The sequence below is a fragment of the Cydia fagiglandana genome, chromosome Z (genome assembly GCF_963556715.1).
Source record: "Cydia fagiglandana chromosome Z, ilCydFagi1.1, whole genome shotgun sequence".
Taxonomy (NCBI): domain Eukaryota; kingdom Metazoa; phylum Arthropoda; class Insecta; order Lepidoptera; family Tortricidae; genus Cydia; species Cydia fagiglandana.
In genome coordinates this window covers 4440868-4465022 of record NC_085959.1, presented here as the reverse complement: position 1 = coordinate 4465022, position 24155 = coordinate 4440868, and the positions used below count along the sequence as shown (strand labels likewise).

General features: G+C 38.4%; 1 protein-coding gene across 6 annotated transcripts in view; it reads left to right on the top strand.

The window, feature by feature from the left end:
- The window catches only part of LOC134678720 (F-actin-monooxygenase Mical-like), a 198146-nt gene that overhangs the window by 26897 nt on the left and 147094 nt on the right, over positions 1 to 24155 (top strand). For all 6 annotated transcript variants that reach the window (XM_063537382.1, XM_063537386.1, XM_063537385.1 and 3 more), the window contains exons 3-7: positions 6415 to 6591; positions 8153 to 8320; positions 15344 to 15428; positions 17044 to 17231; positions 18376 to 18546. In XM_063537382.1, coding sequence (XP_063393452.1) covers positions 6415 to 6591; positions 8153 to 8320; positions 15344 to 15428; positions 17044 to 17231; positions 18376 to 18546 — 789 coding nt within the window. The remainder of the gene's footprint in view (positions 1 to 6414; positions 6592 to 8152; positions 8321 to 15343; positions 15429 to 17043; positions 17232 to 18375; positions 18547 to 24155) is intronic.

Here is a 24155-nt window from a genome sequence, read left to right as displayed (position 1 = left end):
TTACTAGATAAGTAAGCAAAATACTGTTTCTTTAAGTACCTAATCTCCTCCTTTCAAAGTCGGTTAAAATGTAGCTTTTGTGACCTGGGCTACAAAGACAAATAAATTGACACCTAATTTATCAAAATCAGTTCAGTACTTTCATGCAAACGGTACCTACACATTCACGCATAGATAGCAAATTGTGCCGTAGTCGGACAAAAAATTAAAATTCAATAATTAGACCTTTACTATTATGGCCTGGCGTGGCTTGGCATCTAACGTTGAAACCCTCAGGCCGTAGATGTTAGCAGACCAGAGGGGTGACCTGTATTTCGGAGGATCAGAGGGAAAATTCTGCCAGCCTTCTCAGCTCAGCCTTGAAACCCTTGCACCACTCAAGATTCCACTTTTATAAGAATACCCAACTGGCGCGAAGTGGCGCAGAATAGGGCAGAGTGACGCTCTTTTGTGTCAGAGGTCAGATCCTCTTTGGGTCACTGAGCCAGTGATGTATGTATGTATGTATGTATGTATGTATGTATGTATGTATAAGGCTAATCGAGGCTTAAATATATAATTATGTATCGCATTAAGTGAACTGATATGGCATTTACCGAGATAAGGCATTTTGTATTAGGCATATATGTATCTACTTACTGGCATGTAACTTTACATTTCTCTAATAATGTAGCGTTAGGCCATGACAATAAGAGTCTATTTGATATTAATATTTACCGCGACTACAGCAGGAACTGCTATCTACGTATGTAATTATGTATTTTTTACATGAAACAACAGAACTGATTTTGATAAATGAGGTGTCAATTTATTTGTCTTTGTAGCCCAGGTCACAAAAGCCACATTTTAACCGACTTTGAAAGGAGGAGATTAGGTACTTAAAGAAACAGTATTTTGCTTACTTATCAAGTAAATTATTATTTTTTTCATTATGGTTCCATTCGAAAATGTCGTTTTCATGTATTTTATGTAATGTTCATTCATTTAATACTCGATGATTAGAACTATTCTTTGCATAATATGAGCGCATTAAGGTAGAATTGTTGGGGCGCTTTAGTTTTTTTTCCAGAACTTCCACAGTTTTTGTCGGAAATGTAAAATTTAAATTGTGATATATAGTTGAATAACTGGTTTTTTAAATACCTATTATACGCAACATTTTATTGACGATTTTAGTTTAGCTATAAAATTGATATACATCTACTTTTTCCATAAAAAGTGGTATTTCTTTGTTTCTAGTTCTTAAACCGTACATTTTTTTACAAACAATGTTTAGGTGAATCATACTAAATTTAATAACCTTTCATTACATGTAACACACATGTATGTGTGACTCATAGTATAGCTATAATTTACATTTTACGCAATTCGGCAGTGATTATTTGTATGACGTCATTATTCGTGACTGGGGGACAATAAAGATGGTCTCCCTGCAGTTTTAGGACCCAAGTCATATTGCTAATAACATACTAGAAGCTTACGTGGATTATCCTGAAAATGACCAATTTGGATTTTTTTAACTTTGATGCATTTGTATGGGCAAATATCTACATTTTGATGAATAATTTCCACATATTTGGCCCAATTTTGACTTGATTGATATCAACGTATGGCGTCAGACGTCGTCTTTAATTTTGTAGTACATTGCTTTGACGTCCGACTTTTGGTTTGGTTGTAAAACCCAAATAATTGAATATTTTTTACATCATTTTGATTCTTTTGCAAATGGCACTTAAACGGCTGAATATTTTGATACACACTGTATAAATGAAATATAGCATATTTAACTGGGTTTCATTCAATACCCCACACAATTATGTGCCATGCATAGTTTGGGTACAATATGCAATATTCGCAACGAAACGGGAGTCATTTTGATGACGTCATTCCGCTGAAGTAGATGGCCGGCGCCGAGTTTTGGAGACCCAATGCCATGCCCAACAACATACTAAAAGTTGGTAGCGGTTTCCGGCTCTGAACTATATTCCCATAAGGCATATGACTTGCATGTTTGGTTGTCAACGTAAAGTTGGTTAAATAAAAAAAAAAAATAAAAAAAAAATGACTAGAGCGAATATGCGCACCAACGAACGAACATATATACAGGGTGATTCCGGGGTCGTGGAGCAAGCGATCAAGGCATGATACACAAGCCCATACTGAACAACTTTTACTATGGGACCAACTCCGAAATCGCGAAAAAAAAATTGGTAGTTTCATACATTTCGGCCGATCACTGTATTATGCCTTGATCGCTGGCTTTACTATGGGACCAAATCCGAAATCGCGAAAAAAAACTGGCCTTCCCATAGAACACGACAACATGTGATCGGCCGAAATGTATGAAACTACCAATTTTTTTTTTCGCGATTTCGGAGTTGGTCCCATAGTAAAAGTTGTTCAGTATGGGCTTGTGTATCATGCCTTGATCGCTTGCTCCACGACCCCGGAATCACCCTGTATATACAGGGTGTCCCAGATACAGAAAAAAAAAATCCAACTCATGTTCTTTAAAAATTATGGTCACTTTAAAAATTCACTAAAAAATCCACACCCTGTAATGTGGATTTTTTAGTGAATTTTAAAATGAGTTGGTTTTTTTTTTTGTTTTTTTATGATAACTGTTATGACTTGGTCTATCATCCGTTTACGGCTTGACGTCGATTTCTGGGACACCCTGTATTACGAGTGTAGGTCAATGGATTATGTAATAATATGTGAAAATCAGACTTTGACTAAACGCTTACCAGGCTTAAGCTGATACAGTGTTGGGCAAAAAGTAATTGAATTACTAATTAACAATTGCAATTACAAAATGTAATTCCAACAAATAATTTCCATTACATGTGGAAAGTAATTAAAATTTTAATTACTAATTACAATTGCAAAATGTAATTAGTAATTAAATTATTAATTACAATTTGTAATTAAATTCTTTAATTTAATTACTTTTTTGAATTACAATTACTTTTATAGAATGCAAGTTTTTGATCATCTTTATTTCCAAAATCAGATGAACATTTTGAATGGTTTTAAATTTGACTAAGCAACATTGTCAATGTTAACTTTGGTTGATTTGGTTGGACTGTAGCAAAGGGAGGGCTGGGACTTAGATTTTTTTTCTGATTAGGTGGTGTCATTATGATACTATTTTTAAATGATTGTAATGTGTAGATCACGTCAAAATAAGCATCTTTTACTAAAAAAACTTTTCTCTAAAATAAAAAATGGCTGAGTTAGACGCCTCCAAAGATTGATGTATTTAAAGGGAGCTGGGACTTAGAAAATTTTCATCGCGAGTGGTGTCATTATTAGAGATGCACCGGATATCCGGTTACTATCCGGTATCCGGCCTATCCGGCCACTATTTTACTATCCGGCCGGATACCGGATAGTGACCTTCTATCCGGCCGGATACCGGATAGTAACATTGCTTGATTTCGGAGTAAACAAATTGAATTTAAGAAACAGACACGGTCATAATCCTACTTGTTTATTATTTTAAAACAATTTAATCATTCCACTGAATTGCACGCGCACTCATTTCGAACCTAGAAATGAGTCCGCGCGAACGTTTACTAGGAAACAGGTCAAACCTGCAGAATGCGCACCTGAAAAACCGAAATGTAGGTATAGATCCGCCGGACGAATATCCAGCGGCCGGATACCGGATATTCGGCCAGTGTCCAGGCCGGATATCCGGTATCCAGCTAAACAACTATCCGTTGCATCTCTAGTCATTATGACATATATTTTAAATGATTGTAACGTATAGAACACGTTAAAATAGGCTACTTTTACTTGAAAAACTTTTTTCTAACATTGAAAATAGCAGACTGTATCAAAGGGGGGCGTTTCTGGGACTGGGACTGAGAAAATAAAAAAAAAACAGGGGTTTTAAAACAGTTCTTTATAAAGTTTTAGAAAAAAGTTATTCAAGTAAAAGTAGCTTATTTTGACGTGTTCTATAAGTTACAATCATTTAAAATATATGTCATAATGACACCACTCGCGATGAAAATTTTTCCCCAGTCCCAGCTCCCTTTAAAAACATCAATCTTTGGAGGCGTCTAACTCAGCCATTTTTTATTTTAGAGAAAAGTTTTTTCAGTAAAAGATGCTTATTTTGACGTGATCTACATATTAAAATCATTTAAAAATAGTGTCATAAACTCATAATGACACCACTTTGTCAAAAAAAATTCTAAGTCCCAGCCCCCCCTTTGCTACAGTCCAACCCGAAAGGCCCCTTAGGTCGGCGCTTACGTCATTATTAGCGGCGCCCCAATACTAATGCGGTGCTACGCGACGTAAGCGCCGACCGCCATATTCAACGTGGTTTGTCACATAGTACCCTGTAAAGGTATGATTTCAGGGATAAAAAATATGTTATAACGTTATCCAGCGTATAAAGGAATTCGTAAAAGTTTTTCTTTATGTTTACTCCAAGTAAATTTGTTCATATTTGCATATTATTAAAAAGGTAAATGAAAAGTAATTGAGTAATTTAATTACTACTTAATGTAATTACAATTGCAAATTACACAGAAAATTTAATTACATGTAATTATTTTTTTTGTAATTCAATTACATTGTAATTCAATTACATGTAATTCAATTAGTAATTAAATTACACGAGTAATTAATTACGCCCAACACTGAGCTGATACCCTTTATTCGGTTAAGGCCAGATTCTGGTTACGGCAGATTCTGGTTATGGCAGATTATTTTTATGGCAGATTCGTGTTAGGGCAGAAATACAATCATCAATAAAAGTGGATAGTATGTGTAACGAGTAACGACACTCAGTTTGACAACATTTAATTTTTTAAGAGGGCTATTTTTTAACCGACTTCCAAATCTGAAAAGGAGGTTCTCTTTTCGGTTGTGTATCTATCTAATAAAAATAAGTTTTTGTTTTTTATTTTATTTTTGGTACAAGCTTTTATCGCTGTCTGTACTTTTCTTACGACAGACAACTAATACTCATCGAGACAATTCTAAAAACCCCTAACACAATTAGGTTGCGTTGTTTCATCACAGAGTTCCTATGGCCACCTCCTGTCTCCATCAGATCAGTTCGACAGTACCATATTATTGTATTGTCATCAGAACTACGAGTACATACAGCTGCCAATTTTCATGACGCTACGATCCTTGGAAGTTGGTTAAATTAGTTACCTTAGATTCCATTACATAGTTACTTAGTTACATGCAGGTCGAGAGTTCCTACGGCCACCTCCTGTCTCCATCATCACTATCATCAGATCAGTTATTGTAGTGTTATTGTATTGTCATCAGAACTACATACCTAACTACAGCCAGGGGGGTGTCACTACGCAGTTTAGGTACATTTGGCCGGCGCTCCTCCCGGGCAGGAGTATGGCAGTGGGCTGCTGCCGCTCGGGGCGCACGATAGTCGTGTCACGTGGCGCTCGTGCAAAAATGAAAATACACAATGACTTCGAAACCTATTTGTCGATCTAATCCGTATAAAAGATATTGTTCTGCTTACGGATGTCTGAAGAACAAGGAAGCAGAAATAACATTTTATTTAATTCCGGACGACATTGAAAGGTGAATTTAAACTTTAAAACATAACATAAATACTAAGTAATCAAATTCGATAACTAATTCGTTCTGTTTGCATAAAACTAAAGCGCTTTAGACCAATTTAAAATGATTATTGGTTGCCCAGAAACAATATTAGGAACTGACCGACATATTTTCAAAGGAATACGGCTGTGGCATACCTACCTACTTCCGTAAGAATCAGACATACTATCTCCGGATACAAATATTATGCTTACAGAATCAACGATAATAAATCGGTAGGTATTGGTACAAAAACTTGTCAAGTTTCAACCCTGTGCTCAGTTTCAAGTTCAACTCACAGCTCGGTCATAAAACTGCAGCGCGCAAGGAAGATTCACGGTTCGTGTGCGGTTACGTAGGTATATAAGTTTCAATTTTGCTTGCAGGCGGCGAGTATAGGTATAATTTTATACCTAAATGTGACCTTTGTGAACAAGCGATTTTCTGTACGGTAGTACTATTAGTTATTATGTCATACATCTGCCAATTTTCATGACGCTACGATCCTTGGAAGATGGTTAAATTAGTTATAGATTCCATTACATAGTTAGTTACATACAGGTCGACGTAATAAAAGCTTGTTAATAATACCTTTAAACGAGCAATTCTTGTTTATTTATAAATAACGAAACGAAACAAGTGTTTTATATTATTTACACTTATAAAAGATTGTCGAAAAACGTGAAAACCCGTTTTATTCCGCGCGATGTCCTTATAGCCCGTCGCAAGATTCGCGAACCGCGCTGTTTCTTTAGTTCCTTTCTTGTTACCGTTTTGCCTTGGTTTCCAGCATAATAAAAAAAACTCTCTCATTTTCAGACAAAACTCAGCAGCTCATGGAAAGCGCAAGCCCTGTTCAAGAAGTTCGACGCGCGAGCCAACCACAAGGTGTACGGCAAGGGGCGGATATGTGCACAGAACAAGGTTCTGATCATCGGCGCCGGGCCGTGCGGGCTGCGCGCCGCCGTCGAGTGCCAGCTACTGGGCGCTAAAGTGGTACGTGGCAGATGTAGGTAATGTAGGCAGTCATCATTCAAAAAACCGGACAAATGCGAGTCGGACTCGCTCATCGAGGGTTCCGTACTTTTTAGTATTTGTTGTTATAGTGGCAACAGAAATACATCATCTATGAAAATTTCAACTGTCTATCACGGTTCATGAGAACAGCCTGGTGGCAGACAGACGGACAGCGGAGTCTTGGAACCCTAAAAACTGAAACAGATTGTGCATGGAAATATTAGTTTCCACTACGTCACCCGTACATAAATAATACAAGTTTGTATTCAAGTTTGTATTTGTACTCTAAAAAACATGTCTAAGGTAGAAGCTTTATAACTTCTATAGGTATACACGGTGTAACATGAGTAAACCGAATAATTTTAACAGCGTATTCCTGATCATATTTAGAGACAAAAATGTCCTATAAACTTTTTTGAAATTCGCCTAGTTTCAGAGATATTAATAATTTAAAAAAAAACAAGTTTTTATTGTTACATAGTGTAAAAGGCCTTTTTGATGGTGATATTGCTGCTATGGGACGTAATCTAAATATCCTTATTGATAGATGTCAAAAAGTGACAAGTAACACTTTGCAAAAAGTAGGTTCTACGAAAAAAAAATGTAAAAATCAATTTTAAGTGACAAGTTTACCAATAACATTTATTTTTTATGTACAAATACATTCAAAAAATTGAAAAAAACAAAACAAAGAAAAATTTTTTTTTGGCGAAATTGACCTAAACTCATATTACATTTTTTACTTCTTTTGACCTCAGAAATGCGTGGTTAAAATTATTCGGTTTCCTCATGTTACACCGTGTATAGGTACTAGCCCAGAGGCCTTTAATAAAAGTCCGAACTCCAAGGTCCCAGAGCTCCCAGACATTACCTTCTTATTTCCTAGTGAATAAAATGTACTTATGGGATAAATTAGTATTAGTATCCAAACTTAAAACCACCTAGGGATGTGTCGTACGGTGCTCTGAACACCGTAGTCTTGACTTCGTGCTTGGCCAATTATTTATACCGTTCTCGTTTTTCAATTTTATATATATTGATACTCTTATAATACTTACAATTAACTATGATGTTATTAACATCTTCCAAAAATCAACAGTAAGAATTGGCTACGTAGTACGTTGGTTTATTACAACAATACCTATATGTAATTATTTTATTATTTGCAACTATAAACACGTAACAATGCCATCTGTTTCTATTTTGTCCGAATTTAAGTTTTTGGGTATATACGCGGCCGGTATAATGGTGGTTAACTTTTGTAACGTTAGATGGAGTTAGTGCGCCGCGAAGCGCTACCATGGGTGCGTGCTAGCGGGGGAAAAGAAGCTAGTGGGTGTGGCTTACGAAGCGGTATTCGCGGCATTAGTAAGCCCTGAATAGGGCAGAAGGATGACAGAAATCACGCAAATTTGTTATATAGTTAGGTTTGCGAAGTGTATTTGATGACCCAACGCACCAAAGACAAAGATGTCCAAAGCGTTCCACTCGTCCCGCGATAGAGTTGTCATTTTACTTAACGCCTAACAATGCCTTTAAGGTGGTCATCGAGAAACGAGACCGCATGTCGCGCAACAACGTGCTGCATTTGTGGCCGTTCGTGATCCACGACCTGCGAGCGCTGGCCGCCAAGAAGTTCTTCGGCAAGTTCTGCGCCGGCTCCATCGACCACATCAGCATCAGGCAGCTGCAGTGCATCCTGCTCAAGGTAATCAAGTTACGATCATCCTCAAAGTCACATCCTTCTGCAAGTGCAAAAAGACCATGGACTCGGCGCCGTCACTGGGCAGAAACGGCTTTGGACGGAGAAGTATGGGCGATCTTTGGTGTCGGAGGCCAAGATCTACTTCGGGTCGTCGCGCCACAGCAGTAAGAAGCGTGGGCGATCTGTGGTGTCGAAGGCCAAGATCTACTTCGGGTCGTCGCGCCACAGCAGTAAGAAGCGTGGGCGATCTGTGGTGTCGAAGGCCAAGATCTACTTCGGGTCGTCGCGCCACAGCAGTAAGAAGCGTGGGCGATCTGTGGTGTCGAAGGCCAAGATCTACTTCGGGTCGTCGCGCCACAGCAGTAAGTAAGGTCACAAATTTTACCTACAGGTTTTGTGTCTTGTGCACTGCCTTATGGGAATATAGTTCAGATTTAGTATGTTGTTGGGCATGGCACTGGGTCTCCAAAACTGCTGGGAGACAGCGGCGCCGGCCATCTACTTCAGCGGAATGACGCCATCAAAATGACTCCCGCCTCGTTACCAATATTGCATATTGCACCCAAACTATGCATGGCACATAATCGTGTGGGGTATTGAATGGAAGCCAATTAAATATGCTATATTCCATTTATACAGTGTGTACCAAAATATACAGCAGTTTAAGAGCCATTTACAAAAGAGTCAAAATGATGTAAAACAATATTCGATTCTTTGGGTTTTACAACCAAACCAAAAGTGGGACGTTAAAGGAATGTACTACAAAATTAAAGACGACGTCTGAAGCCATACACTGATATCAATTAAATCAAAATTGGACCAAATATGTGGAAATTATGCATCAAAATGTAAGTATTTGCCAGTACAAATGCATTAAAGAGTATGTTAATTAGCAATATGACCTGGATTCTAAAACTGCCGGGAGACCATCTCTGTTGTCCCCCAGTGACGAATAATGACGTCATACAAATTATCACTGCCGAATTAAAATGTAAATTATAGCTATACTATGAGTCACACATACATGTGTGTTGCATGTAATGGAAGGTTATTAAATTTCTTATAATTCACCTAATAATAATAATAAGCTGGCAGGGCAGCTTGTGGCGAGCTGTTGGGGAGTAACGACCCCACGGACCCGAGTGCTCCCGAGAGTCGGTCAGGGTCTCCGTGTCCGGCGTGTCTTCGTCGGTCGGAGTGGACCCCAAGGGGGCCCGCAGGACTCTCAGCTCTGGCTTGCCTTCATTGGCCGTCCAGAGAGGAGTCCTAGAGCTATACGCTCCAAAGGTAAAAGTGAAAGATGCATAAGACGCGACTTGGTACAGTGGCTGGTAACAGCCACTAGGTAGAAAGCGGCGCACACCTCTCGAGACCCCTGAGCCGCTCTCACCGATATTGCCCCTGGTCGTCCTCGCGACGGCAGTTTCAGGGGCCCATCTAGTCAGCGGCAAGTCACCGCCTGTCTCGATAACGTGTTAAACATTGTTATGGCAGGTGTTCGACCTCTCTACAATAGCCCAGTCTCATTGTCCACCCAAACTTCAAGCTATAGACCGGTATACTGTTCACTTTTTCTACAATAGTCCCATTGCCTGCTGAGACCGGTTCATGGGTGGTTATGGTTGCACCTGTGAACCCACGCAAAACTACCAAAAGACCGGGATTATATAGGCCCGTGAATTCCAAAATGGAGAAACAAATAATAATAATAATAACCGCAGGGGCAGCTTGTGGCGAGCTGCCGGTGAGTGGTGACACCGCGGACCCCTATTCCAGAAGGCCCTGTCATCTGGCCCTCACCTCTGTGCTTGCCTTGATTGGCTGGCCAGAGTGTAGTCGCAAGAGCGGGACCTATGCTCCAGGTTGGAAGTGTAAAATGTCATAACGCCGGCGGCCCGCTGAACGGATCACCGGGATCTGGCTACCGCAGACAGACGCAGACAACCTCACAGCCACTCCAAAGTGTTGCCCTGTTGTCGCACTGTGCGTGCGGCCATTGCGGGGCCCACTCAATGAGTTGGCGAGTCACCACCTGTCATTTACAATTTTGAGACTGATTGTCACGGCAGGTGTCCGCTAGTCTCTCCCATAGCCCATTATCCAGTCCATCGAACTTTCAAATCTATAGCCCAATGACCTTAGTTCCCATCGCACCACAAAAGTGCTGCACTGCAATAATAGTCTTTGCATCTGGTGGGGACCATCTCCGGATGTATCACATTGTGAGTTCGGGGATGGTATCCGCCACGTGTATCCCTTGCTTTTAGATTGAAGTGTCGGATGTCGGAATAAGGTTCGGTATAACATTAATTAGCTACGTATTATGTATTGTAGACATATTATTTGAAATTGGAGAGTCGAATTAAGTATGGTATAGGTTTAAAAAAATAGATACAGGAATCCCCATATCTAAAGAGGAAGGCGGCTCGGGGGGCTCGCATAACAAAGAAGAGCATGTACAACCGCTGTTTTAGGTTGGGTTAGGTTGGGTTCGTTAGTAATCTTTTGTCCCTCAGAGCAGAAAATAGAAGCCCCGCATTTGCGGGGCTTCGTCGATTTGTCACCAAGTCATACAGGGTGTCCCAGAATTCGACGTCAAGCCGTAAACGGATGATAGACCAAGTCATAACAGTTATCATAAAAATACAAAACAAAACCAACTCATGTTCTTTAAAAATTATGGTCACTTTAAAAATTCACTATAAAATCCACACCCTGTAATTATTCAAGATTACACAATAATAAAAAAATTAGAATAAATTATGGAATTTGTAGTAACAAGAGTTAAAGAACCATTACAGGGTGTGGATTTTTAGTGAATTTTTAAAGTGACCATAATTTTTTAAAAAACATGAGTTGGATTTTTTTTTGTATTTTTATGATAACTGTTATGACTTGGTCTATCATCCGTTTACGGCTTGACGTCGAATTCTGGGACACCCTGTATTTGCTATGTTAAAACCTATATTAGTATGATGTCTAAATGTAAGATCCGCATAAATTTTATTTTATGGATTGAACCTAATATAATTTCACACAAGATAAAATAATGAAGTATTTTTTTCAGTAATTTAATTTCAGTATTTCAATTTTATAGACGAAATATTTAATGTATGTAATGATATATTATACAGCTAGACATTATGTCATTTATAACTTATATTGGGTAATCGTTAGATTGAATTTATTTTTAAACTACCCTTAACTATACAATGTAAAATTTACCTTACCTTAGTGATATATCTTTCAAAATTATACCATATGTTGTCATATCGAATGAAAATACATAATTTATTGTTATAGCGATCATTACACACCCTTTAAAAACCCGTAGGGGTCGGATCAAAAACTAAGTAATTGGTCCGACTCATGCGTGGCTACATATTTTTAATAGGTTTTCCTGTCATCTATAGTTTTTTACGTATTTTTTTCAAAATTTTAGACAGTAGTTTCGGAGATAAAAGCCCCCCCCCCCCCCTGTCATGTTTTATCTATTGGTGGTCATTTTTATCTATTTTCTTGAATTACGTCTAAACTGTTTATTCTAAAATTATAAAAAAAATATGTTTGAGATTCTCACATTGAGTTCTTTAATTTGATATGTAACACGATATACATAGTTTGAAAATCTTTATTTATTGATTTTCTCATTTACCCCCCAAAAGTGACCTCTATGTTTAAAATTCATTTGTTTACGATACATGTCCGTCTTTGGATCGCAAACTTACATATGTGTACCAAATTTCAACTTAATTGGTTCAAGTTTCGGAGAAAATAGGCTGTGACAGACGGACAGACAGACAGATAGACGCACGAGTGATCCTATAAGGGTTCCATTTTTTTCCTTTTGAGGTACGGAACCTTAAAAATCATTAACATAATAAGATAAATATTAGTACATTTGAATGTCGTGCAGCAGTTGAATTTTAACAATAGATTTTCATGCAATAATTGAATTAGTTAACTAATATTAATTACAAAAATTAGGTAACATAAATATTTTATGGACCCCCTTCGGGTAAAAGCCTCCTCCAAAGAATTCAATTTGTTTCTATGTTTTGCCGCATTTATCCAATTTTGGCCCGCAAATGAGACTATTTCATCCTGCCACCTGTTTTTTGGCCGACCTTTTTCCCTAGAGCCATGAGGTCCTGCTCATTTTGTTGCAGTTGATGTCCATCTGTCATCGCTGTATCTTGCAATGTGGCCGGCCCATTTCCACTTCAAGCTTTGAGAAAAATGTAGAGCATCATTAAAGTTACTTCTCTTACGTATTTCCGTGTTTCTTATTCTATCTCTGAGCTTGATGCCTAAACAACTTCTTTCCATTTTTCTTTGTGTAATTTGGATTTGTGCTTTAATTTTGTGGTGAAGTATCCACGTTTGACAGCCATAAGTCAGGCAAGGAATATTTTTTTTAAATTAAGGTTTCATTCGAAAATGTCGTTTTCATGTATTTTATGTAATGCCCATTCATTTAATACTCGATATTCAGAACTATTCTTTGCATAATATGAGCGCATTAAGGTAGAATTCACAACATCCACAGTTTTTATCGGAAATTTAAAATTTAAATTGTGATGTATAGTTGAATAACTGGTTTTTTAAATATTAAACGCAACATTTTATTGGCGATTTTAGTTTAGCTATAAAATTGATATACATCTGCTTTTTCCATAAAAGTGGTATTTCTTTGTTTCTAGCTCAAACTATAAATTTTTTTACAAACAATGTTACATATGTAACACATGTATGTGTGACTCATAGTATAGCTATAATTTACATTTTACGAAATTCAGCAGTGATTATTTGTATGACGTCATTATTCGTGACTGGGGGGCAATAAAGATGGTCTCCCGGCGGTTTTAGAACCCAGGCACAGAATAAGTAATAGTATTATCATACAGAACGGACACGCACCGCCCCGCCCCGACTCGGATTACCTCGCCCCGCGACTGAGTTCTGACGGACTCCTGACATACTCTCAGTTCGGCTAGCAACGCCGCGGCGCGATGACGCAACGTTCAAAATGCCGATGTATTTTGCGATGTATGGTTGTTTTTCAAATTCACGAAATAAAGAACATTTATTTTTATTATACATATATTAAAAAGTAGCGTTTTGTAATTATTTATATTTAGTCCACGCTAATTGTGTATCGACAATTCGACATGACATTTTTGGTAATTTATTGCCGCACCATACTTTACGTAATATTTTACGGCCTTTACGGGTTACGGGTGAGTTCGCATATACGTTCAAATAATATTAGCTGTGACCTGTGAATAGAACAGTTTATTATAGCAAGGATCTAGGAGAAAATACCATCTTGTAAATTATGTTTGTTTCTTTAATTTTAGGAATAAAAATGTTTGATATTTACGTTACGAGTACAACGATAACGCTCCGTGAACTCAAAAACATGTAAATAGTAGCCCTAAGCGACTTACTCACACATTGACGCGTGTACAGACGTGCCGTTGACACATATACACGCAAACGAGTTTTGATGTATGGCGTGTCCGCCCTGTGACCCAGGTCATATTGCTAATAACATTTGTATGAGCAAATACCTACATTTTGATGCATAATTTCCACATATTTGGTCTAATTTTGATTTTATTGATATCAACGTATGGCGTCAGATCGTCTTTAATTTTGTAGTACATTACTTTAACGTTTGACTTTTGGTTTGGTTGTAAAACCCAAATAATTGAATATTTTTTTACATCATTTTGATTCTTTTGTAAATGGCTCTTAAACTGCTGTATATTGTGGTACACACTGTATAAATGGAATATAGCATATTTAATTGGCTTTCATTCACCCACATGATTATGTGCCATGCATAGTTTGGGTGCAATATGCTATATTCGCAACGAGGCGGCAGTCATTTTGATGACGTCATTCCGCTGAAGTAGATGGCCGGCGCCGCTGTCTCCCGGCAGTTTTGGAGATCCAATGCCATCCATAAAGCATAGTATACTGGTCAGACCGTTGAAGATTGTGAAATTTGTTTATTATTTTCTTAGGCTTAGAATCTGAATATTTCAGTGTCTACTGGCATTTAGTGGTTATGTAGCATAATTTCTAAAATCAAATATCCTATAGGCAAAACATGGAAAATCTAAATTTCTAAAGTATGAAATTCCTAAACATGCATGTCCTCGGTTAATCAACCTATTTTAGACCTGTCTAAAGTACAATAACGCTAGTGCATGAAAATACTAAGGGCTCCTATTTCTGGGCGGTTTTCCCTCGGGCAACTGAAGGAAACGAACCTAACCTACCTACTTACCTACACTTTTTTCCACAAAGTGTAATGTTTTTCACGGACGTCACTCAAAACTAATTCAATGGGCAAACCACCCAGGAATAGGGGCCCCGCGTAGCGGGGTCCATCAACTCGGGGTAAGAAGGAAATGTCCTGGGTAATATTGACTTTCAAAGTATTGTTATTAGGCTTTTTGAACGTAGATATTTTGAGCACTAGACATTGACTTTCAAAGTATTGTCCTTTGGCATTTTGTACAAAGGAATATTGATTTTGGAAAATGAGATCGTTCGATTAAAAGTGTATTAGGACATGCATCTTTAGGAATTTCGTATATTTCGATGTTCTGTCTTTAGGAATAAAACCGTCCAAAATAAAACCCGGAATGGAGTTTCCGTAAGGCGCGAGTAGGGTCCAACCTGAAATATGCGGCAGATTCTTGCAGCCGACCTGCCTTCACACTTATTGGCTCGCCTTTCCTGTGGCATAAGACAGTGAAGCCGAGAGGGTAATGCAGGTGCTGGGCATCCCTGCGTTTCCTTAATTCCGTCCCAGGCGGTGTAATGTATGTTACACCATAAATCGTCTGCAATAGACGTAAAGGCCAATGATGATGATGATGATGTCTTTAGGAATTTCGTAAGTACTTAGGAAATTTGATATTAGAAAATATGCTACATAACCCATTTAGTAATACAAACTAAATATGTACAATAAATTAAAATTGTACTGAATGGTGTGTTTGTTGACAGGTGGCGTTGTTGCTCGGCGTGGAGATCCACGAGGGAGTCAGTTTCGAAGGCCTGCTCGAGCCCACAGTTACAGAGAATTCTGAAAGTAAGCCAATTATTATTCTGTGATCTTTGATAAAGATATTGATCTTTGGGTGCAGTGTAGGGTTCCGTAAATATCCGTCCATCATAACAAACTTGATTTGAAAGAGGTTTATTTTAACATACTTAACAAATAGTTAATTTCATGTGACTAGCCCTACCAATAAATACCAGAATACTACATATATTATGTCTGGTAAAATATGTATTAGGTACCCCTTATATGCGCGTCTCTGTCACTCTAATTAAGTCTTAATCGGAGTGAATGAGAAAGATGCCCGCAATTGTCGAACTTCGGTGCAGAGAATCAGTCTGCCGTGCTAACAACATATGCAGTAATCGCAGTTGAAATGTCATGCAATTGTTTATCTTGTTCTCTTTGAATAAGTTCTTTATTTAAACGGTGATTTTCATGCAAGTACTGCAAATACAATAAGCAGGGCCCATCTGATGGGCATTTCGTAATTGATTCCTGATTCCACGATTACTTGAAATTACTTTGTAATCTGAGTACCGATTCCCAGATTACTTTGTAATCTATAATACCGAGTTACTAAGTACAGGATTAGTACGAAGTACAGTAATCAGGAATGACAGGAATCAGATAAGATAAAGTTAAGATAAAAATTTCAATTACTAGTAATTGGAATCAATTTCGATTCCTCATTACAGGAATGCATTACTTGATTCCTTTCAGATAACATTTCGTACTTCTAACCTATAAAACGACACCCATGACGACTTTTATGTCAAAGTGCACGGCAGACATGTTGGATTCCAAAACTGTTATCATTTTCTAATTCTGCATTCCCTGAAACCTATAAAACGACACCTATGACGAATTTTATGTCAAAGTGCACGGCAGACATGTTGGATTCCAAAACTGTCATCATTTTCGAATTTCTGCACTCCCTGAAACCTATAAAACGACACCCATGACGATTTTTATTTCAAAGTGCACGGCAGACATGTTGGATTCCAAAACTGTCCTCATTTTTGAAACCGGCACTCCCTGAAACCTATAAAACGACAGCCATGACGACTTTTATTTCAAAGTGCACGGCAGACATGTTGGATTCCAAAACTGTCATCATTGTCGAAGCCGGCACTCCCTGAAACCTATAAAACGATACACATGACGACTTTTATGTCAAAGTGCACGGCAGACACGTTGGATTCGAAAACTGTCGTCTTTTTTGAAACCGGCATTCCCTGAAACCTATAAAACGACACTCATGACGACTTTTATGTCAAAGTGAACGGCAGACATGTTGGATTCCAAAACTGTCATCATTTCCGAAATCTGCGCCCCAGAAAACTTATATGATACAGTTTCACACAAAAAGTGTATTTATGGCTGGGATAAAAACGATTAAAAGTATTTTGACATCGAGTAATGTAATTTAGTCGGAAAAATATTACGTAATCAGATTACTGGAGGAATTGATTACGAAGGAATCACGATTACACTTGTACTTAGATATATTCAATTCCAAAGGAATCAATTAATTAATTAGTAATCAGAGGGATTGATTCCAGTAATTTCGATTACCAAAGAAATCGATTACTAAGGAATCATGATTATTGATATAATAACAAAATGTACATCCTGTTTGCAGCCCTCGGCTGGCGAGCGCGCGTTTCGCCGCCCAACCACCCGGTGTCCCAGTACGAGTTCGATGTGCTGCTCGGCGCGGACGGCAAACGCAACACGCTGCACGGCTTCAAGCGGAAGGAGTTCCGCGGCAAACTCGCCATGGCCATCACAGCCAACTTTATAAACAGGCACAGCGAGCAGGAGGCCTCGGTACGTTACAGCCTGCCCCTAACTTTATCATTAGATACGTTACAGTTCGGCGGCACGACACACGGCTACACTACACTATCGGCGATGTTAGACGATAACTGGCGTGGACGATAGCGTAGAGGGCATACTCGGCAGTCCCCGCCAGTCATCGTCTATCATCGTCTGCGACCAGTGAGTTGACGGTTTTATGGGCACGCATGGCTCCTCTACACTATCGGCGATGATCGTCGATCGTGTGATCGTACGTTATCGGCACGATCATCGTACAAGCATCCACACGATCGTCTGAGTAGTTGTCGAACGGCAAGCGTACAAGATGGACGTGGAATGTGTTGCTGCTGCAACCATTTATTTAATGGCGGTATACAACGAACGGTTGTGAAAAAAAAAATATAGGACGATTTTACACAGATCGACCTAGTCCCACAGTAAGCTCAATAAGGCTTGTTATGGGTACTATACGACGATATATATAATATACATATATATAAATAATTATATACATAGAAAACATCCATAACTCAGGAACAAATATTTGTGATGAACACAGAAATAAATGCCCTTACCAGGATTCGAACCCGGGACCTCCTGCTTGAATTTGGATAAAACCAAAGTCATGATCAATGGCCACATTGATCCAATACCGATAGTCGTACATGGTCATCTTCTCGAAATCGTTTCCGAATACACCTACCTTGGGCAGATTCTGCAGTTAGGTAGAAACAATTTCGAGAAGGAGGCCAAGAGGAGGATCCAGCTGGGCTGGGCAGCGTCTGGTAAAGTTCTATGAAATTGAAGGTTTCTTCATTAGACCACCCAGTAGCCATATTTTAACCTACAAATCACGGGTCGCAGGCGATCATAGACGATGATCGGCGAGTACAGCCGAGTAAGCCCTCTACACGATCGTGCTCGCCCGTAATCGTCTGTAATCGCCGATTGTGTAGAGGAGCCATTAGAAACAGGCACAGCGAGCAGGAGGCCTCTGTGAGTACAAGTATCGCTCGCTACAGGCCTGCAACGCACTCGCAACCTCTCCGGACGTCAGAAATTGCTTACCATCAGGCCATTCGACTGCTCCTTTGCGCCCTAGAAATGTCTTCTTCTTCTTTGAATTTTTCTACAACCAGTTGTTTTGTTTCAGGTCCCAGAAATAAGCGGCGTAGCGTTCATATTCAATCAGAAATTCTTCAAAGAACTATACGAGGTCACTGGCATAGACCTCGAGAACATCGTGTACTATAAGGACGACACGCATTACTTCGTGATGACGGCTAAAAAACCTAGTCTGCTGGATAAAGGAGTGCTGCTCAATGTGAGTACACGGTTGTAATGTATAGAGGTGTGTGATGGATGTCATACTGCTTGTTTGATATATTAAAAATACTATTGAAAGTGATTTGTGTCTATAAACCTAGTATTTTGGATAATGGCTTTCTGCGTACCTATATTGAATATTATAACACATCGACTTTTATTGCTAATCACATATGTATACAGAGCAAAAAGAAGTATATTCTTGGAAGGTAAAAATCTTTAAGCTTTGGTTTCCTAGGAAAGCGGTGCCGTCATATAGCGGCCGTAATACAGCGGTGAATGACGTCACTAGAACGTGGTCCATTTATCAAATAGCGCTGTTTCCTAGAGGTCGGTGGTTGACACCGTAACGTCAAAAAGCGGTGCCGCCATTTGCATGACGGCCGCTTGACGGTGTCGATAGTTTCCTGAACGTTTTATTTGATAGCGGTGAAGCCATTTTTACTAAAATCTCAATTGCACCTTCTGTACCACGAGATTTGAATAAATGGTCTTCCGTACTACGATTATTTTCCTCTTCTGATGATAGTTTAAGGCCGAGCCAGACCGGCTTGCGTGTGCGTGACGTGCGCGTGTGCTTGCGCTAAAATGTTGGACACGTCACGCAAGCGGTGTGCCATCTCTCATAAGGATCTGTATACTACAACGCCGCACGCGCACGTGCACGTCACGCACACGCAGCCGATGTGCACAGGCCTTTATCCTCCAAGTAAATTAAATCAGGATCGTCCATTTTTTCTCCTGGATACGTTTCGTTGACGTTGGCGGCTGAAAAATACTTTTTAAAAATACAAATACTTTGCGATAAAAGGTACTCTGAATAGAGAATACCTAGTCTGAATGAAAAAGTATTACTCGGAATTTCTGAGTTGAAAAGACTCTCTTTATTCTTTGAAAACAGTGTGTCAATCAATCCTCTATCTAAAGTGCAAATTTCTAGTTGTTTGCTCATATTAACCGGTAGGATGGATGGATGAAGGTTTTTAACGGACAATTTTTAAAGCATTAATTTAGATTTGTAATGTTTCACAGCTAGTATAATGCCTCTAGTGTGATGAAAACGTCTCGTTTGTGTTTCACCAGGGCAGAAAAGTTTGTCCTCCTCTCGTGCCTTGAAACCCTCACAACACTCAAGATTCCACTTTTTTAACCACTCGTTACTCTTGTGGTCATGTGCGACGTTACTAAACAGATTCATCAGTTCCATGTTAAAAGAATGAGAGAGTTGCCAGGATTGTAACATCAGAAGAGATTGTAACTCCTAACCTACATTACCTACTATAAAGTATTTTGTATTTTGAAAATAGAAAATAGGTCCCAAAATCTATTTCAAATAAAATACAAAATAGTTATCTTCAAAGGGTATTTAAATACAAAATACAAAAATTTCAAATAAGTCACATCTCTGCCTGTAGTGATTACTGCCTATGAAGTTCTTTTAAATCTTGTGACAATTGTCATCACCACCATCATAGACTTCCTTAGAGAAATACCTGTTTTTTGCCGATATAATAAAGTTTTTAAAAATAATACAATGATGGTGGCAAACAGGAATACAGCCCGCCCGATGGTAAGCGGTAACCGTAGCCCATGGGTGCCTGTGGCGTCAGCTACAGTGACATTTGTCGAATTGCCGCACCTGTCCCCGTGGTGAAATTGGGCCCATAACAAAACGCACGGTCGTTCTAGCCCTTTCTTCTGGTTTAAAACTTAAGACGCATAATTGAAGCTACTTATTTTCTTGATATTCGCTACCTACTGAAGTTTTTATCTGCTTGCGCCTGGTGAGCCCGCGTAGCCCACAGTAGCACATGCTGCTGGAATTACGAGTAGGTAATCTTTCAGCTCGACGAAGATTAGGATTCGGGTCAGTGGCGATATTGTATGGGCTTAGACTTAAACCCGCAAACTGATGGATACTATTAGTTTATTTTATTGTAGTACATATTTTTATTGAAGTGAAAACTTCTTTAGCGGCGCTGAGCACTTTTTGAGGTGGGGAAAAATTATAAACTCGATTCACGTCATGTGTCACGGACAATGTTATTCACCAAAGAACTTTAGTCATAACGTATCATAATCAGGTCAATTATTTAAAACTGGACTTTTATATATTAAGCAATAAAGCTCAATGTTCTAATATTGTACGGGCTGAAATACGAAGATCTCACAGTTACATTCTAACTTTATATCACTCAAATATAATTCAATAAAGTTACATCTTGATGAAATCGCTAATAAAAGTGAACTCTAGTACTTGTGAATAAAACTCAAAATATCATGACCAAATATATTTAGATGCGGGGTCTGCAAGGTAACTTTACAATTTCTATTCGAATTTTAAACAATTAACGCTACAAATTTAAGCTCACTGGCCAGCAATTTCGGAACTAAAGTTTTTCAATAGAAAGGAGGATGGGTCAATTAACATAGTGCTGCATGCAGACATTTTGGACTAGTCATTGAGTTTTCACTTCTGTCGGCACTCCCGGAGTGCAACTCGTTGTTTTTTTTTTATTAATTTATTTTACTGTAAGAACCTAGTTTCCTTATACTACCGCTCTAGTTAGCCGGCTACACTGTATGAAGGCACCGCTTTCCTACGAAACCAAAGCTTAAGGGTCGAAACGTATTACGTTCCGTCAATATAGCCAACTTTGCCCGCTTTTTCGAAAAAACACGAATTTCTCAAAAATAATATATTACATCGTATGACTTTTTTTGCTCAACACGTCCATTGTAATCAATCGCGTCAGTTTACTTGGAGAATTTTTTTTATATCCTGTTTTTACCCAGTTTATTTGGCGTTTTAGAGGGCGGACAAAGATATCCGGGGTTGTGGCCAACATTGCCCACGTCAATTTGGTGCTGAAATACAGCTCTTATGATGATGATGATGTCTAAGAATCACAAGTTTTTGGGAAATCCATTCCCTGTTAATAACTTATCGATAAGTATGTAAATTTTTGAATAAATCGGGTGGGCAATGTTGCCTACCCGTTTTTGCCCTTTTCCATACAAGACTCACCTAAGCATTTTACAAAGGCTAGGGTTGTCACTTTAGAGAAAACCTGTTAAAATGGTTTAATGACCTAAAATATGAGTTTTTTGTATTTTTCATGCGTAAAAGGGATAAAACATCTAAATAAAGGATAATAAGACCAATCAAATACAGTTGTATATTTATAAACTTACTTTAGTCCTTCTTTTACTTGCGAAGTTGGGTAAATTTGTCAAAAGTGACAACCCTAAGCCGTTTTTCGTGGTGGGCAATGTTGGCATCCATAGGTCTGTAAATTACCGGATTACATTGCCCAGCGCTAAAACTTTTGTCTTTAGGCCTTTTTAGATTTAAGGCCGTTCCCGTACCCAAATGAAATCTACAATCGAGGCTCCCCTCACGCCACCCGTCCCGCCCCTAGATACAATGACGATACAACGGCGCCACGCAAGAAGTAGCGACTTGAAATGAACTAACAGGACACTGATTTGTAAAACGTATTACTTAATACTGAAAAAGCATGCTGCATCTCATAGATGGCGTTAAAAGTTAAAATTGAAAAATAAATGAAACATAGTGTAAATTAAATATTCATTTGAATGAAGTCAACTCTTATTTCAATAATATTTAATTATAAGGGTAAATACAGTTTATATTTAAACAAATTAATGACTGCAAGTTTTCTATAATATCATTATTTATTAGGTATACTGTGCAGGTATATCATCGATATTTATTAAAAAAAACCGGGCAGGTGCGAGTCGGACTCGCGCACGAAGGGTTCCGTACCATAATGCAAAAAAAAAAAACAAAAAAAAAAGCAAAAAAACGGTCACCCATCCAAGTACTGACCACTCCCGACATTGCTTAACTTTGGTCAAAAATCACGTTTGTTGTATGGGAGCCCCATTTAAATCTTTATTTTATTCTGTTTTTAGTATTTGTTGTTATAGCGGCAACAGAAATACATCATCTGTGAAAATTTCAACTGTCTAGCTATCACGGTTCGTGAGATACAGCCTGGTGACAGACGGACGGACGGACGGACAGCGAAGTCTTAGTAATAGGGTCCCGTTTTACCCTTTGGGTACGGAACCCTAAAAAGTTAGGGCATACCGATACAAGTGCGAAAAATAGGTAATTCGCACATGTATCGTACAACGTTTTACAGTACATAATATGGCCCTTTAAATTTTCGACATAGTTACGTAATGTGCTAATTATCGCACTAATGCGGTAAAGCAGCACCATATTGTAATAGTAAGGTGTATTCGGGTAATACCGAATGTCGGATAATTCCGAAATTCAGATGAAAATCACCCTTAATTCCATCATAATAAAAGTCTCTTTTCGGAACTATCCGACAGTTTTCGACATTCGGAATTACCCGAGTAAACCTTACCTACATTACGTTTACAAGTGCGGCAAATAGGAAATTCGAAACGAGTGGCGTTTTGAATCGACACGAGTTGCGAATTACCTATTCGCATATGTATCGTACAACGTTTTACAGTACCTACATACATATGGCCCCTTGAATTTTCGACATAGTCACGTAATTGCTAATTATCGCACTAGTGCTGTAAAATAGCACCATATGACTGTAAATCAAATTTATTCATTTTACAGAGTTCCATAGGTTCGTCGAATCACTCAAGAGGAACTTTTTTCTCAGGAACGTGTAGAGGTCTCAAATTGAAATTATATCAAATAGGTACTCGGATCTACTCTATTGTCAAATATATTAGCTTTTTTTCTCGTATATCGCAAAAATCCGAATTAATATCAAAATACCGGTATTAATATTGAAATCCCGGGATTGACATGCAATATCGGAAATCAATCCCGGGATTGAGAATGATCCGATATTGCATGCCCTAACCAAGTTTCAACCTATCAACGAATAATAAATCCCGGGATCCGGATATTTCGATATTGGTCCTTCTCAATACCGAAAATGGAATCTTGAGCTTTGCAAGGGTTTCTAGGCACGAGGGTTAAACAAACCACTTCACAACTTGAAATCAATTTTACCTACTCACATGCAATTTTGCACATTTATTCATAAATTAACGTTTAAAAACCGGCATTTTTGTGACTGACTGACTAATAGATCAAAAACCTAACCCACTTCCAGCTGACCTAGAAACTTGAAATTTGACACCAAGGTAGACTATTAGGAGTTTATAAAGGGAACAATCTAAAAACTGAAAATTATTGATAATTTGATGAAGAAAAACACATATATCGATAATAGGCTAGATGACTAATTTTCATTTATGGTATCAATCGATCAGGTATGTCTTTAGGATCAAAAGTCTATATGGTATCCATTGCATTAAAGCAGTGTTTTTCAAACTGTGGGTCGCGACCCCCAGGGGGGTCGCGGCACATGTCCAGGGGGGTCGCGAAGCTCAGCTTTGAAAGCAGACTTATGGAAAGCAGACTTCATTTTATTTAATTTACAAATAATCCAATCCCGTAAACTTTAATGGTCGTTAACGTACATATCAATAAAACAAATCATTATTAGGTAGATAGGAAAACCGTATTTATTAAACAGTTAAATAAGTTAAGATCTGTTAGGCAAGTCAAATTAGTTTTTT